The 15,259-nt window shown below is 42.9% G+C and overlaps 1 protein-coding gene across 1 annotated transcript in view; it reads right to left on the bottom strand.

The window, feature by feature from the left end:
* Window positions 1–6,675: 6,675 nt before the first annotated feature.
* Window positions 6,676–15,259, bottom strand: part of NIBAN1 (niban apoptosis regulator 1) — a 152,724-nt gene continuing 144,140 nt past the window's right edge. Inside the window, exons 13-14 of the mRNA XM_023247242.2 lie at window positions 12,867–12,978; window positions 6,676–11,249 (exon numbers count right to left, since the gene is read on the bottom strand). Of these exons, the coding sequence (XP_023103010.2) occupies window positions 10,123–11,249; window positions 12,867–12,978 (1,239 nt within the window). The 3' untranslated portion in view covers window positions 6,676–10,122. The remainder of the gene's footprint in view (window positions 11,250–12,866; window positions 12,979–15,259) is intronic.

Genomic DNA, 15,259 nt, shown 5'->3' with positions numbered 1-15,259 from the left:
TGTTTTAAATAAGTGGAACAAAGTTAACTACTTCCAGGATAACTATTACATAACTAGGAGTGAAAAAAAATATTTAAAGGAGTGTCTCTCCCATTTTTATGGGTTTACTAAATTTTAAAGAGTAATTATGAGATTGTCTTGTTCATGTAGATGTGTTTAAAATTCTCTGTGTTCATGTATTTAACCTCATCCCCTTCATGGACTCTATCAACTTTATCTTCAGGTGCTTTTTACCCACTGAGAGAGTTTCCATCTGTGGTTTTGATCTTGAAACCACTATTTTTCAGAGAATCAAAAAGGACCCGTTTACACATCAAGGGTTATTCAGGCTTTTCAGACTTCAGATAATAGCCATATGCTGTGTTTTTCACAGCGTGTCATGTTGTGCTTTAATGAGTGTGATCTCTTTTTGTATTTGGAATTTCTTAAGGCATATCAAGCAAGCAGTAATGGGCTTAAATAAATTAAGTTGTCTTTCATGTTAGACCTCTTGGGGGATTCCTCAGTACTATATGGCTGAAAATAGAACCTAGATGTTCCTAACTCCCCACCAGGAAGTCCGTTAGATCTTGCTGTGCTCAGGTGTTTGGCCCTCCATGATGGGAAGAAAGTGCCAGCAAGGTGATCTGACAGATGCCAGGGCATCACCACAGGAGTTATGGTGAAGAAGATTTGAATCGAGATCAGAACCTCAAAGAGGCAGCAGAGCCCTTCAGAACAGTACTCATCAAATGGTTATTTTAGGGGATAGTTTTAACTTGGCAAAGGTTTCTTGTGAATTTTTCCCTTTTGTTTATATATCATTCCCTATTATACACTGTTGTTAACAAAGGATACACCCAAAGAATCCCTTAACTTACAGGACTCTAGAAAAAGAGGATCCTTTTGCCCAATTTAAATTAAAATTTAAAATATTTTTAAACATTCGTGTTTTCCTGATTTGACAGTAATATATCTTCACTGTGGAACATGAGGGTCAGGGTGGAGGATACAAAGAAGAATAATAAACATTTAAAATCCCATCAGCCCAAGCCACTGTTTTCATTTCAGCCAAATTTCTTTCAAGCTTTTTTTTTTTTTTTTGCCTATGCATATGTATTTAATCTTCTTGAAGTTTTAAAAAAAGTTCAAAACCATGGCTAAGCCTTTTCCACATTATTGCAAACTATTTGTAAACAATTCTTTCCAAGGTTGGTACACCCATATACGTTAAGAATAAAATAGCTCAGCTGAGAGAATATTTAAATGGTTCTTCTTGGTGTTTTGAAGTTCAGTGCAGCTATGAGTTTGGAGACCTGCAGATGGAGAGAACAATCCTTTTTCCTCTCTCTTCTTCCTGCAGTTTAAATGGAGACTAAATCTGCTTTATTAGCTGAATGATGTAGGCTGTACCTTGTTGTGGAGCTTCTTGCCAGAGATGATGGTGTTCATCTTTTCCATGTGCTTGTGGTATGGAAGTAATTGCCAGGCACAAGTCACATTTCTCAATGATGGTCTAAGCTACCATATTCATGATGGGGTATTAGCTCGTGTTGGTAATTATCCGGCCAGAAACATAATTTTATTGTATTTTATTTACTTATTTTTAAATTTTTATTTGCTTTTGAGAGAGAGACAGAGAGACAGAGTGTGAGCAGGGAAGGGGCAGAGAGAGAGGGAGACACAGAATCCGAGGCAGGCTCCAGACTGAGCTGTCAGCACAGAGCCCTACGTGGGGTTTGAACCCACGAACTGTGAGATCGTGACCTGAGCCTAAGTCAGATGCTTAACCGACTGAGCCACTCGGGCACCTCCAGAAACATAATTTTCATGACTGTTCTATCAGCCTGGCTTCTTGGCTACCACTCTACCTAATTAATTAAAAATTTAAATATGATTAATAATATAGTAACGTTTGGTGACAGATGGTGACTATACTTATCACAGTGAGTACTGAGTAATGTATAGAATTGTTGAATCAATGTTGTACACCTGCAACTAATATAACTTATGTTAATTATACCTCAACAAAAAATAAGTACAATATAAGAGCCATGTCACATTAAAAAAAAAGAGAGAAGAATTTGGGGATATTCTGGGAAGTGATATCAGTTGTTTGGAGATTAGAAATCTGTCATGAAGAAAAGAGCTTAGAATACTGCATACAGCCCTGATGGACTGAATGGGCCCCATGGGATAGAAATTATAGTTGAGGATGTTAGTGGAGAAAAAATGGGGAATGAAAGAGTAAAATCTTTGCTCTCCAAGCATCAGAGCTGTCTGAAAATGGAATAATCTTTGGGAGATAGTGAGTTCCCCATCCCTGGTGGATGGCCACTTAGCAGGAAGGTTTGAAAGGGGAAATGCCAGTGCTATGGGTGCATTTGCACTGGGTGAACATCAGGGTATCTTCAACCCTAACCATTCGTGATTCTATGAATATATTGAATATCTGGACATATAGGGCAAACTCCCTCCCCTCCAAAAGTTGCGAGTCAAAACACTTGGGAAATCATTAAAAATTTCTTGGTGATGCATAATTAAGTGCCAAAATCAATGTTGTTAACATAACAGCCAAAAGAATCCCGAGTAAGGCTTGGAGTTGGTGCTAGAAATGGAATGTAAGTCCTGATGTGGTCCCATGTGTTACACAGACAGAAAAGAAAGAACATTTTTGGTGAGATGGTATACTACAAGATGGAGAGTAAAAGCGCCAGATCTTTTATTCAGCCTTCATTAAAATTTGGAGGGGAAAAACAGTCATACATCACAACAACAATATTCTAGCATGAAAACTAGAGAGGAAAACTCTGATAGAACTGCTTTTATTTTTCTTATTTTTATTTTTTTTAGAACTGCTTGTAAAAATGTTATATCCTGAGGATCATATTTTAATAGGAAAAGGAAAGGGGTTAGGAATATTTATAAATCAGTTACCTTAGAGTTACAAAGAATAAAGGTAGGACAAAGGTTTTATGTAAGATTTATCCTTATTTCTTTGGTGGCAGGGAATAGAATTTCTAGCTAGTTTTAAATTTTTTGTTTCGTTTGTTTTACTTTTGAGAAGACAAGAGTTTCCCCTCAAAAGTGGGAGTGTGTTTATAATCATTTCCCAAGGATTGCAACCTTTTCTGAAGGCTATGATTGTTTGCTATGGAAAACTGTGTCTGTTATCGCCATGTTTGTTGTAGAGAATTGTGCTTCTTTTTCTGAGGTTATATACTACATTTGCCACAGGTCAAATTTCTCCCTTTCCTTGAGTTAATTAACATGTTGATCATGACCACTGATCTTGTTATATTTGATCAAAGCAGCATATAAACAGTGTGAATTCTGTTGCTAAGATAGGGAGAAAAATCCCTTTTAGACCTTTCTCCTTACATGGTTTGTAAGTTTTAAAAACATATTTTTTAATAGAAGATGAATTTTCAAAACCAATGCAAAAATCAAGATTCCTTGATAGATCAAAGGATTGGAGTTGGGAGACCTCATATTTTGTTCACCTAATGGTGAGTGGGGTTGGAACAGCACATAGGTGTTGGGGAAGTATGTGACAGACACCAGTGTTGTCTGTGTGAGCGTTTACGGTTAACATAATACAGAAGCAAGGGTATGGGTTTTGTACATAGTACAGGAGTCATTTGAATCCTGGTGAAGTAGGCTGATTGCATTGATGGCCCCAGTTAATGGCTTCCCTGGACTCATGCCCAATACAGTGTGACTTTGTAGCTCTTCCCATACCTTGAATCTTGGCCAGTCTTATGACTTGCTTTGACCAATAGGGTAAGGCAGAAGGGATGTTGCACCAGTTCTGAGCCCAGGTCTCAAGAAGCTTTTGTTTCCCCGCCTCCTCCTTCTTCTTTTTCTCCTCCTCCTCCTTCTTCTACTTCTTCTCCTCCTTTTATTTCTCCTCCTTCTCCTTCTCTCTCTCCTTCCCTCTCTCTCTCAACCTTGCTTGTACCACGAGAATGAGCCTGAACCAGTCTGCTGAAGGATGAGAGACCACATGGAGTAGAGCCCAGATGTCCCAAACCCCACTGGGCAAGATTGACATACAGCCAGCCTCCAAACATGTTGAGAGGGCCATCCAAGATCGGAAGAACTATCTACTGATTCCTGGCTTGTAGTCTTCTGAGCAATAATAAATGATCCCTATTTTAAGCCACTGAGTTTTGCAGTGGTTTTGTTTTGCAGCAATTGCTAAATGATGCACCTGGTTCAATTAGTTACTAGCTGTGTAATCTTCAGGAAGTTACTTCTCTGAGTCTCATTTTGTTCATATGTGCTTAAATATCTATTACAAATTATCTCTTTTAATCATCATCATAACCTTGTGATGTGTGTGTTATCATTCCCATTTTACAAACTGATTTTATAAAGTGTAAGTAATTAGCTCAAGTTCACACAGTAAGTTGACAGCCATACAATTTTCTCATAAAGAAAGTCAAATTTATAAGCAACCTTAGTGATGAATTCTAAAAATGTGATCTGAAAGGTGGAGAGGCTCATTTATATTTAAGAGTATTTCGCTTAAGTTGAGTAATACAACTCGTCAGGGCAAAAAAGACAACCCACCGTCTGAATGCAGTAAGGGTGGGCGCTGATTGTTTTGTCTGTCATTCTGTTCCCAGGGCCTAGCAGAGTCCACAGCACATTAGTAGATATCAAAAAAATATTTTTTTGAAAAAATTACTCCATGAATGAATCCTGATGGTACATGGAAAACATCATTTATTCTAGGGCCTGAATCAAAACTTCATGGGTTTAACTTGAAGCCTCCAACAGATAGAAATGAAAATACCATCCTTTTTCCCCCGCATGATCTCTCTCAAACCAACGTACAAAAAAACTGTCCCCCACATGATTCAGGAAGCAGCATAGAATGTGGGAGCAAGGAGGGAAGGGGGTTTTAAGTGTTATCTACCAAAAGCCACCCCTTAGCTTGAAAATCACTTCAGTACCTTGTAAGAATTCCCCAACACATACACCCACTTTCCTACCCCAACAGTTCCACTTAGAATTGCTAAAGAGAGGCCTCACTACTACATGTGTGTATCCCTTTGTGTAGAGACCAGAGGGGGAAATTAATAATTTGTTAATTTGGATTCCATGAAGTAAACCACAATGGATCTGCAGAAGGTGTGGATCAGCATCCAGAGAGGACTCAAGATTCCTGAAAAGAGCAGATAGGGGTTGATGGAAAGGGGTCTTGATAAAAATTTTCTTCATCTGTAGGCTGCTAGCGTCTGGACTTTAGTCCATGACAGGGAAGAAATAAAAGCAGGAAATAAAGGGCAGGCTCAATAGGTTCAACAAACAAATCTCAAATTGCTTGAGTAGAGTCTTTAGTTGCCCTTTATCTGTGCTGCCAGAACGCTTCCTCCTCTGCCTGCAGAACCACCACTTGCTTCTCAGTCTTCCCAACTGGACTCAGTTCCCTAAAAGCAGGGACCACAGCTTCTTTCCTGCTCCTTGCCCAACCTCAAGAGGAAGGCTTGCCCGAAGGCAGATGCTCTCCATGAATTAGTTGGGCATTTGCTCATGTCTCGCAGATTTGGGTAAAATCCAAGAGTAAACTTCTTTTTACCTTGCTGACCTCATAGGGACCTCAGGAAAATCCAGTGGAGGTTAGTGTTCTGAAAACTACGAGTGCTTCATATTAGCCAGCTTGATTTGGGGGCAACTTGGCTCTGATGTCCTCTCCCAGAGTGACAGGTGTGCACAAACACAGGATGAAATTCCCTCACTAAAACAGAACTATCTCAACAGGCTGAGGGTGAGTAAAGTTGCCAGCTTCTCAGACCATTGCTGGGATTGGTGATATTTATTCATTCATTCAACATTTATTGAGCACTTTCTGTACACAGGGAGGTATGCTCTGTTGGGGACACAAAGACTGAAGACAGAGAAGGTAGATGGCTGTGATAGAGTAAGAGAAAACAACCAGAAGTGGGCAAGTAAATTAGGGTGACAGTTCAGCAAAGTGTTATCGTGGTTGTGGTGAGGGTGGGGGGAGGTTTGTCCTGACTTATCCTGACTCTTACAGGAAAAGTGGGCATTGGCCAGGTTGACAAAGAGGGTCAGAAGTTCTTGGAAAGGGGAAGACTATGGCGAAGGTTGAGAGGTGTTTTACACCAGGCAAGGAAGCAAATACCCATTCTTGGCTCTCCTTGGCCATGTTTACCCTGAGAACTTGAGTTTGGGGATGTCAGGGACATATCCATTATGTTCACCTCCGTTTCTCCAGTACCCACTAGAGTGCCTACATACAATAAATACAGAATCATTATTTTTTGGATGAATTAATTCATGGAGGAATGAGCAACTGTGGATATTGGTGAGTAAATATTATTTTATGCATGACTGTAGAAAGAATGAATGTTTTGCTTAGTGTTACCCATTGCAGATAAATTTGTTTGAACAGTAGTTCAATTACGTCAAGAGTAATTGCCCATTATTACAGACATAGAGAAATTATTCCTAGAGAAATAAGCCTAATTTTCAAAGCATAATTACCTCTGACATTAAGTGACTTCTCTGTGGACTCCTTTCTGACAACAGAAAATGAAAAGTTCCATAATACAGCAATAGTGACTCACTCTTCCATCTGAGGGTGTTACTCCCAGCTCGAGTATGACGTTTGCTTAAAAGATGAAACCACCCCCATTCTAAATAAATATGACATTTGGACAAGTCTTCAAGGATGAACATTTTATTGGAATATAGGCACTTGGCAGAGTAAATATGTGGTTACAAAGTGCTTTTAAGTTTATTTGCTTTATATAGTGACCAGAAAAACCCATCCACAGTGTAGATTTTATTCTTGAAGTTACAGACTTCAGAAGGCAGGTCCCCAAACCCTGGGTAAAGTAAGAAGACACACGTAGCTGACTTTTTTTAACCTACTGAATCTGTATTGCTTTAATCAGTAATGCCCTTCCCCTCCCCATAGTAAAATTGCTATGTAGCATATAGCATTTAGCACTTTTTATAAAGAATGAAAATCACACTCATCTGGCAGAACTGTGAAACCCTTTGAAATCACCGACTCCAGTCTGGAGGGTCACAAAACCAGACTTGAGAATCTTTGCAATAAAATGTAGAAGATCAGGCCCAAAGACCTGCAGTTCCTCACACTCAGCCTCTTTATAAAAGCTTTTGGACAGGTCGGAATCTTATCCTTGTGGTTTCCAAAATATTTTTTTTTGAAAAGAGAGTTTTCTCTGCATGACTCAAGGCACCACTGTCTCCACTCTAAGCTGCAAAGGAAAAAAATGACAAGCCAAATTTTTTCAAGGAAAACATTCTCTTTGTAAAAGGTCAATAGTAACATAGCTGATTTAAAGTCATGGGATTTTTGCCAAAAACCATGTCCTGAGGTTTTATGCATTTCTAATGGATTTGCCCATAGGAGAGATCCCTAGAGCAGCCTGCAGAAGCCTTTCATGCTGCTCATTTAAATTACAATAACCTTGCTCTAACCTGGAAACCCTGAATCAACATGAACAAGTCTATTAAAAACAAGACAAGCTCATAGTAATATGGAGCTATGCCATTCGACATGTTGAAATGAATAAGGAATATTTTTAACGAACGTTAGTTTCCTGTTCCACCTTCAAACAGAACAATCATCCCGCTTAATCTAGTGAACTTGTCTTTTGTGAAATCTGTACAGAAAAATTATTTGTATTGTCAGCTATATCCTCCCAGCACCCTCTGGCCTACAAGATGGGTAAAGAGAGGTCACTGATGTTCATCCATCCAATGCAGTGAGATGTACTTTCTTTAGGGTGGGAAAAATCTCTTAGTTTTCCGAGGGGTCCAAGAAGCCCTGAGGTGAGCAAAGGGAGGAAGGTGGGAAGCTCCAGCATGGGCTCGTACTGAGCGCATGCACCTCCTTGCTCGCTGACGTCTCCTGGAGAGAGAAGGGCAGTCCCGGGTGGGGCTGGGCACTGCTCCTTTGGCTCCTGGCCTTACTGGGCAGCGCATCTGACCATCTGGCTGTCTGCCTCTTGGACTTTGGACTCGCCTTAAGGGAAGACTCCCCAAGGGCAAAAAGTCCAATTAAAAAACGTCTCCCTGCCTGACAGCAAGCCCCAGATAGCCCCGGCACAGCAGCGTGGCGGGCGTTCAGTTCTCACATTTCCTGAGCAGCTTGACGCGTGCCAGTGCTTATGCTCAGCACTAGGGATATGAAAGTGGCTTGAGAAGGCAGTGAGCCGTTACTCAAGGCTGTGTCTCCCTAGCAGGAAGCACACATGATTAATAAACCCCAGTTTCTGTCCTTGAGCAGAGGGGCCCCCGGAAGAGACGGGAAGTAAATAGAATTTCAATACTCTATGCTAAATGCAAGGATATGAGTGAACACTGGGTACTGCAGGGGACCAGGGGAGGAGTGGCCTCTGCCTTCTTTCCCTACAAGGAGATCCTTCATAGATGTGAAGATCTAAACACTCTAAGAGAAGTTATAATGATTCAATATGAGAATATAGTTATACTGATTATTCTTCATTCTTTGTGACGTAGAAACCTAGAAATTCCTCCTGGGGAGGTGGACAGAGCTATATTTTAATTCCTGGTTAAATAGTTAAACTGTGGGATAAAAGAACTGATATAAATTTGCTGATGATGATCAAAACAGGCTTTTAGGACAATATGTTGGGATCTAATGCTAAAATTTATGCAAGGAAGTATCAACAGGTAGTTCCCGGGCCAGAAGCTTTTAAAAAATAACATGGTATTTTCTTGAAGATTAGAACACATCTTTTTAATCTTTTGCAAGTAAGTCCTTTAACATTAACAGTTATCATTGGTCACGATCCATCGAGAAGATGTATCTGTGTCTATTTCCATTAAGGTATAAGTTCTGGGAGAGAGGAACAGAGTCTTTTTCACTACAGCATCTCCAGTGCCGGGGACATAATTGGGACTCAGTTAACTTGCTGCATGATCAAACAAATGATTTCCACTTGGGGTGACATCTTTGGAATTTGATATTGTACAACTTGGCTTTTCTCTTTCTCTCTTTTGCTCTCCGCCTGCCTTTCTTTTTTCTTCTCTCTCCTTCCTTCCTTCCTTTCTTCCTTCCTTCCCCATTTATTCACCTTATTCCCCTTCTGGGAATGAACCAGGACTGCTGAATGGATAGACAGAAAGTTGTCATGGTTTGAAAATGGACATTTTTTTTTTCTTTAAATTCCCATAGGCCTTTTAATTTATGCTAGACAAAGCACCTTTATCTTTTCTTCTTCTTTTTTGTTATTACTATGCCTAGCACAGCACGTGGCATACAGTAACTTTCAAATAATGCTTGTTTAATTGGTAGTCTTTTACACTCGGTAATTAGCTAAGCTCTCTCTGCACATTCTAAGACTAATTTGGAATGCTTTCAGGCTTACACATGCCAAGGAAATTTTCTTGCCTCATCTGAATTTCCCCAAAAGGTGATTAATTAATAAGAATCAACACGATTAATTAACAAGACATTGATAGCGGAATTAGTAACAGGCTCAGACAGTCCCACAGACCACAACGTTCCTCTGTTTCTGCTCAGCTCCCCACGGGCTCGCTCAGGCATAATGTCTCAGGCGCTGTAGGACTGCCCACAGCAGGGTGACCAGTGCTCGCCACCTACCCTTTCCTGCGATCTGACTGTGGATGAATGCTGAGTCCTTCAGGGACAGTGAAGTGGGGATAGTAGACGGTGAAGCTGGATTTACAGTATACATTTGCATTCTTACCCAAAATTAAAAAGCCTTAAAGTGCATTAGAGGAAAATGTGCAGTGTATTGGCAACCGTGCTCCCACTGTTTCCTTCATCTTTGCTGGAACACCACTGCTTCCCTTAGACACCCTCAGCTGCCTTTCACCCCAAACACTCCACATTACTTTGTAATTCCTATTAAAATGCTAACGCAGTAATTCATGGTAGAACTGTTCAATTCCACAAAGGTCTGCCTCAGTGCACATGCCCGGTGTGCATAGCCTCTGGTTTCATTACACACACTAAGTACTTAATTTTGTTTTTTTGTTTGTTTGTTTGCTTTTTATGGTAACAACTTGCGTGTAACCCCTAAGCGTACCCATAACCATTAACCTCTGGCTGAGTTTGTGCAAAGAAATACTTATGCCAAATTGCCCCTTTCACTCTTCTGAGGGTTGCCCTAGGGTACTCTCCCCGACGTCTTGTGAATCTAGCGGATCGATGTTTGGAACATTCTCCACCACCCACTGACACTCATGAACACCAGCAGCCTGAATCTGCTCTGTCTCCACACTGGCAGCAGCCTGGGCCGTGCTGCTATTCCCTCCCACCGCTTCTTCCACAGAAACCTGGCTCTCACTGGGGCACGTGTGGTCAGCCCTGGAAATGCAATCCGCTTGCTGCCCGGCCTCACCCTCCACCGTGGATACAGCCTGGGCCTCCAGTCTGGAAGCCCTGCCTGTGAGCTCGCTCTCAGCGGGCTCCCCGGCCTCTGCTTGCTGCTCTGTGGGGTCTGGGCGGCTGTCACCCTGGGTGAGCCCTTCACAGATCAGCTGAGCCTCCAGAAATCCCCCCAACTCCACCCTGCCAGCCTCCGCCTCCGGAGGGGGAGAATGGGCCTCCCTCTCACTGACTTCATTCTCTTCACAGCTGTGTTGGCTGGAGGCAGCTGCTGGACCGGCCTCTGTGTAGATCTGAGTCGTTTCCTCTAATTTTTCAATTTCTTGGGGAACAAGGGTCTCCTCGTTTGTATCTTTTTCAATCTCAAGGGTGGCAGATTCCACTGGTACCTCAACGGTCACTGTCAACAAATTTCTGAGCTCCTTTAAGGAGCCTGAGGCAGAGCTGGATTCTGGCTTTTCGCAGGTGGGCTCTCCACCCTCAGGAGCCCCTCCAAACTCCAGCTCTGGTGAGCATGAGCCCAGGGCTCCTGCCGTGTCCTCTGCAGCCACAAGATCTACGACAGGGCCATCCATGCCTGCAATAATCACCTGTCCGTTCTCACCCGGGGGAGGGTCGGGTGCAGGAAGAGAAAGGCTTTCTTCTTTGGCCAATGGACTAGGGACCCCAGGCTGCTTCTTTTCCCCTGACTCCTGGAATACTTCATTACTCAGGGTCTCACTATCTGAAACTCCTGGCAGAATGGCTGAGGCTCTCCTGGCAGGGCTGGCCTGGTTTGACCCTGCAGGGGTTTTTAGATCAGTTAAGCTGGACACGCTTTCACTGGGCAAGGCCATGTTGTCTTCAAATAAGTTGTGTTTCTTCAGGATAGCAGCTTCCTTTATCACTGAGAGAGACCAGAACACAAAACATGACATTAACACTCTGCCCTGGCCACCCTGGGGTTTCTGATTTTATCCAGAAGCCAAGCTTCCTTCCCAGCTTTTCTGGCTATCCACATACATTTCTCGACTTCAAATTCCAGTTTTTGTTCACCCTCTTCCAGCTGTCCTTCCCTGACGACCAAAAGCCCACAAACTCATTCCAAACTCTGGACCTCTGTAGCATTCATTCATTCATTCCTTTGCTCATTCATTTTTTCAAAGTGGGCATCAACAATGGGACAGACTTTGAGAATCCAAAGATGAATAAAGTACGGCTTTTGCTTTCAAGGAGCTCGCAGTGTAGAACAGTATCATCTGTAGCACTCATGGAGGCCCCAGTGCAGGGGCAGGCCTGACATTTCTCTGCTTCACCTCCCAGTCTAGTCCTGAATGTGTAATGCGTACTCCGTACTGAGCATGCAGAGAGATCCCTGTTGATGTGTAGTGTCTAGAATGAAGACCTGTGTGCACCCACTCAGTCTTAGAGGCCTTGAGAGGACTACAAACAGTAAAAATAATGACAGCGGCTGACAGTTTGACTTCACTGACAGTTTGACACTGACACTGACTTCAGCTGTGCCGGTTGTATAGTGCCCAAAAGGATCACACTCAAGGGGGCGCCATTCGCTCCAGGATCAGCACAGATTTGTGTAGTCAGCAAAATTCTCCAGCACCTAGCAGCAGAGCACCCTACTCTGATAAAATCAGTGTATCACGGCAATTTTTTGACAGAGAGCAATCAAGTGTCTGGAGAACGGGAGCCATTTCCTAATTGGCTCAAAGGTGCCACGGTGGACTGGCCTTGAGCGGGCCCCTCCTGTCACACACTGTGCTGACATCTTTACATTTTTTATCTCGTCGGATTGGCTATTGTGACCTGGGGCTTGTGCCTGGCCAGTTTTCTTTGTGGAGGGTTTTTTGGGATACTAACACCTTCTCCACGAAGACCAGATACGTTTCAGGCCTACGGTTTCAGGGAATGGCCCTGTCCGGCGTATTTCTATCAAAGTTTTCCTGTCCACGGTCCCATCACAAGCAAGGCCTCAGTCCACGGATAGTGGACATGGAGCACTGTGTCGGCACCCCGTGTCTGCTTCCGTCCAGCTGACGGGAGGTGAGGAATGTGCTGAGGGAGCAGCTGGCAGCCCTTTTTCCTGGATTCACCTCCTCCTGGCTCTGGGAGGGGCTGTGAGTCTGTGGCTAAAAGCACCTGTTTTCCTTTGTTTCTGTCTGGAGCAACTGGAGGAAGACAGCTGTTCATGAGACAGTCCAGCCTTAATCTCCCCAAACCTTGGTTTTCTCTGAAAAATGAAGCTTGAAATTCCTGTCTCACAGAGTTCTTATTGATATTCAAAGAAATAATATCTAACGGGCCAGCACAGTGTGTGCCAAACCATGAACCTCAGTCAAGGTCAGTATCCCTCTCTCTTTCCTCTCTGTCTCCCCAAAAAACCAGTATCGATTTCTTCTTCCCCTTTCATCCCTGTTGAGAAACCTCACTGGCCTCACTGGGTCCCCTTGGAGGGGTACTCCCATCTATCTGGTGTCCCCACTCTCGGCACCAAGTAAATCTTCCTTACCTTTCAGGGTTTCATCAAGGAGGCTCTGATGTAAAATCTCCTCATAGACATTTTCAACGTGAATCATATTGGTGTGATCTGCAAAAATGAACTGCTCGTATTTCTGGAGCTCCTGGGGGGTGAGAGATAGGAAGACAGAGGACAAGGCATGAGCGGGCAATTTGTAGAGGAGGTACAGAGAGTATGGCTCCCACTCACGACCCCCTCCTCGGAGAGTGGGGCACTCAGCCGTTGGTCATTCCCTTCCTTTTCCCCAGGCACCAAGACACCATTTCCTGTAGTGCGCACACAGATTTTGATCATCTCAAAGCCCTGTCGGTGGGTCAGTGGGTCTCAAGGCCCTCCTTTTTTTTCATCACGACCAAAATGCTCCCTTCTTCCTCTTTTTTTTTTCCCTTTAAACTCCAACAGGACTTTACCAAGTAAGTTACACACGGTAAAATGTACACATTTTATAAGTGCATCTCAGTGATTTTAAATATATTAACTAAACCCACGTAACTATAGCCCAGATCATGACAGAGAACATTTCCAACACCCTGTGCATTTTTTCTAGCCTATACCCCCACCAAGAGATAAGCATTACTCTGATATCTGTCACAATAGATTAGTTTTTCTAATTCTTGAACTTTATATAAATTGCATCATATCTTCTTGTGTATTTGGCTTAGAGATTCATCCGTGTTGCTGCCTGTATCAGTAGCTCACTCCCTTTTATTGATGAAAGGGATTCACTATATGGGTGGAGTAAAATTGTTTAGCTATACTCCTATTGATGGTGTTGAGATTTTTCCATTTTTAACTGTTATGAATATAATTGCTATAAACATCTTTTGCATGATCTTTTTGGATTTAGGGGTTTATTTATCTTAAGTTCATACCTAGAAGTGAAATTCCTGGGTCCCTGGACTAGATAATTGAACTTTATTAGGATAGGGCCTTTTTCAGGTGTGGGGAATCTCTAGTCAAGAGCTCTTCAGGAACATTCTCTTCTATCCCTCCAACTGGCCCTGACACTCATTGACAAACCTAGGCAGGATGCAGAAGCCCTTAACCCTTACTGCTTTCGGAGAGTTTCCAGATGGCTTGAGGACAGCAAGGGGTCAAAATGTACCAAATCATATCCCAGTTATCAGCATGAGGACACAGAAGGGATCAAAATGTACCAAATCACATGCCAGTGATGAACTCAGTTATCCTTACAGCTGATGGTGCTGGAAGGGCCCCAAGGGCCAGGGCCTTAGCAGCGGGATTTGATGCTTTTCGCCTGAAGGGACAGGATTTACAGCAGGTGATCAGAAGCCACTACATGCAGACAACTCAGTGCTATAGGACTTGGGGGCCTGTTGTTCGGGACCAGGACACAACAGGTGATAATGGGGTCCCTTTATATCTGCCCTAGAGCAAAGCCAAAGGATTGAAAAGGCATGAGCTTCCATGACCCTGAGAGGGTCTGTGAGGCAGGACTGACACACAGACGAGAACTGTGTGGAAAGAGCACTGCCCAGGAGGCTGGACGCTGCCCTGGATTAGCTGTGGGACCTGAACAAATCATGTCACTGCTCTGTGCCTCTCTCTTCCTTTGCAAAGCGAGGGGCACAGGCTCATGTCTGCAACACCCTTTCATCTCCCTAGGTGGTCTCCCATTCTTTACTCCCCTGACTGGTGCCTAAGGACTAGGTGAAAACATGACTCTGGGACAACCTCCCTGACCCCATAAGCAGAGCTGGGCACCCGGCTCAGAACCGTGGCCATTGCTCTTCCCCATAAGGCCACTGCTGTGCTCATCACATGGCATACTATATGCCTGTCCATGCCTGTCAGCTGCCTCTAGGCTATGAACTCCAGGACAGCAGGGACATTGGCCTAGCACAGTGCCTGGATCACATTTGATACATATTCAATACATGTTTGTGGAATAAACAGCAGGCCTTTAAAATTTCAAATGGCTACATAAGTGTGTGGAAAGGAACAATTTCTAGGGATGTTTATACTGTCGTGACATGTCCGGCTTTATAAAATAGGTCTTCTATATTGAACTGATTAAACGATAATGTATGTTTAATTCCTTGGATCAATCTAACTGGAAGCCCTGAGGTTGGGTCTTGAGGAACTGGAAATTTTTTTAAAGCTTCCCATGCGATTTTAATGTGCGGCTGGAATAGAGTACCACAGATCTAGGAAGCTGTGATATAAAGAACCAAAAGGACCATGCTTTAGTAAAATAAAGAATCCTTCAATGAAGCAAGTAATTCCCAAATTTGCCCATTCTGCAAATTCAGATTTTAGGAAATTTCTTGGCACTGGAATAACATCCTTAACTACTGAAAACCTGGGGTATCAGCTTCTTTTGCAACTAATCTCTCTTGATTAAAAATCATAAGAGCATTTTA

The sequence above is a fragment of the Felis catus genome, chromosome F1, assembly GCF_018350175.1.
Source record: "Felis catus isolate Fca126 chromosome F1, F.catus_Fca126_mat1.0, whole genome shotgun sequence".
Classification (NCBI taxonomy): domain Eukaryota; kingdom Metazoa; phylum Chordata; class Mammalia; order Carnivora; family Felidae; genus Felis; species Felis catus.
Note: the sequence above shows the minus strand (reverse complement) of the source record. Positions and strands in the feature narration are given on the sequence as shown.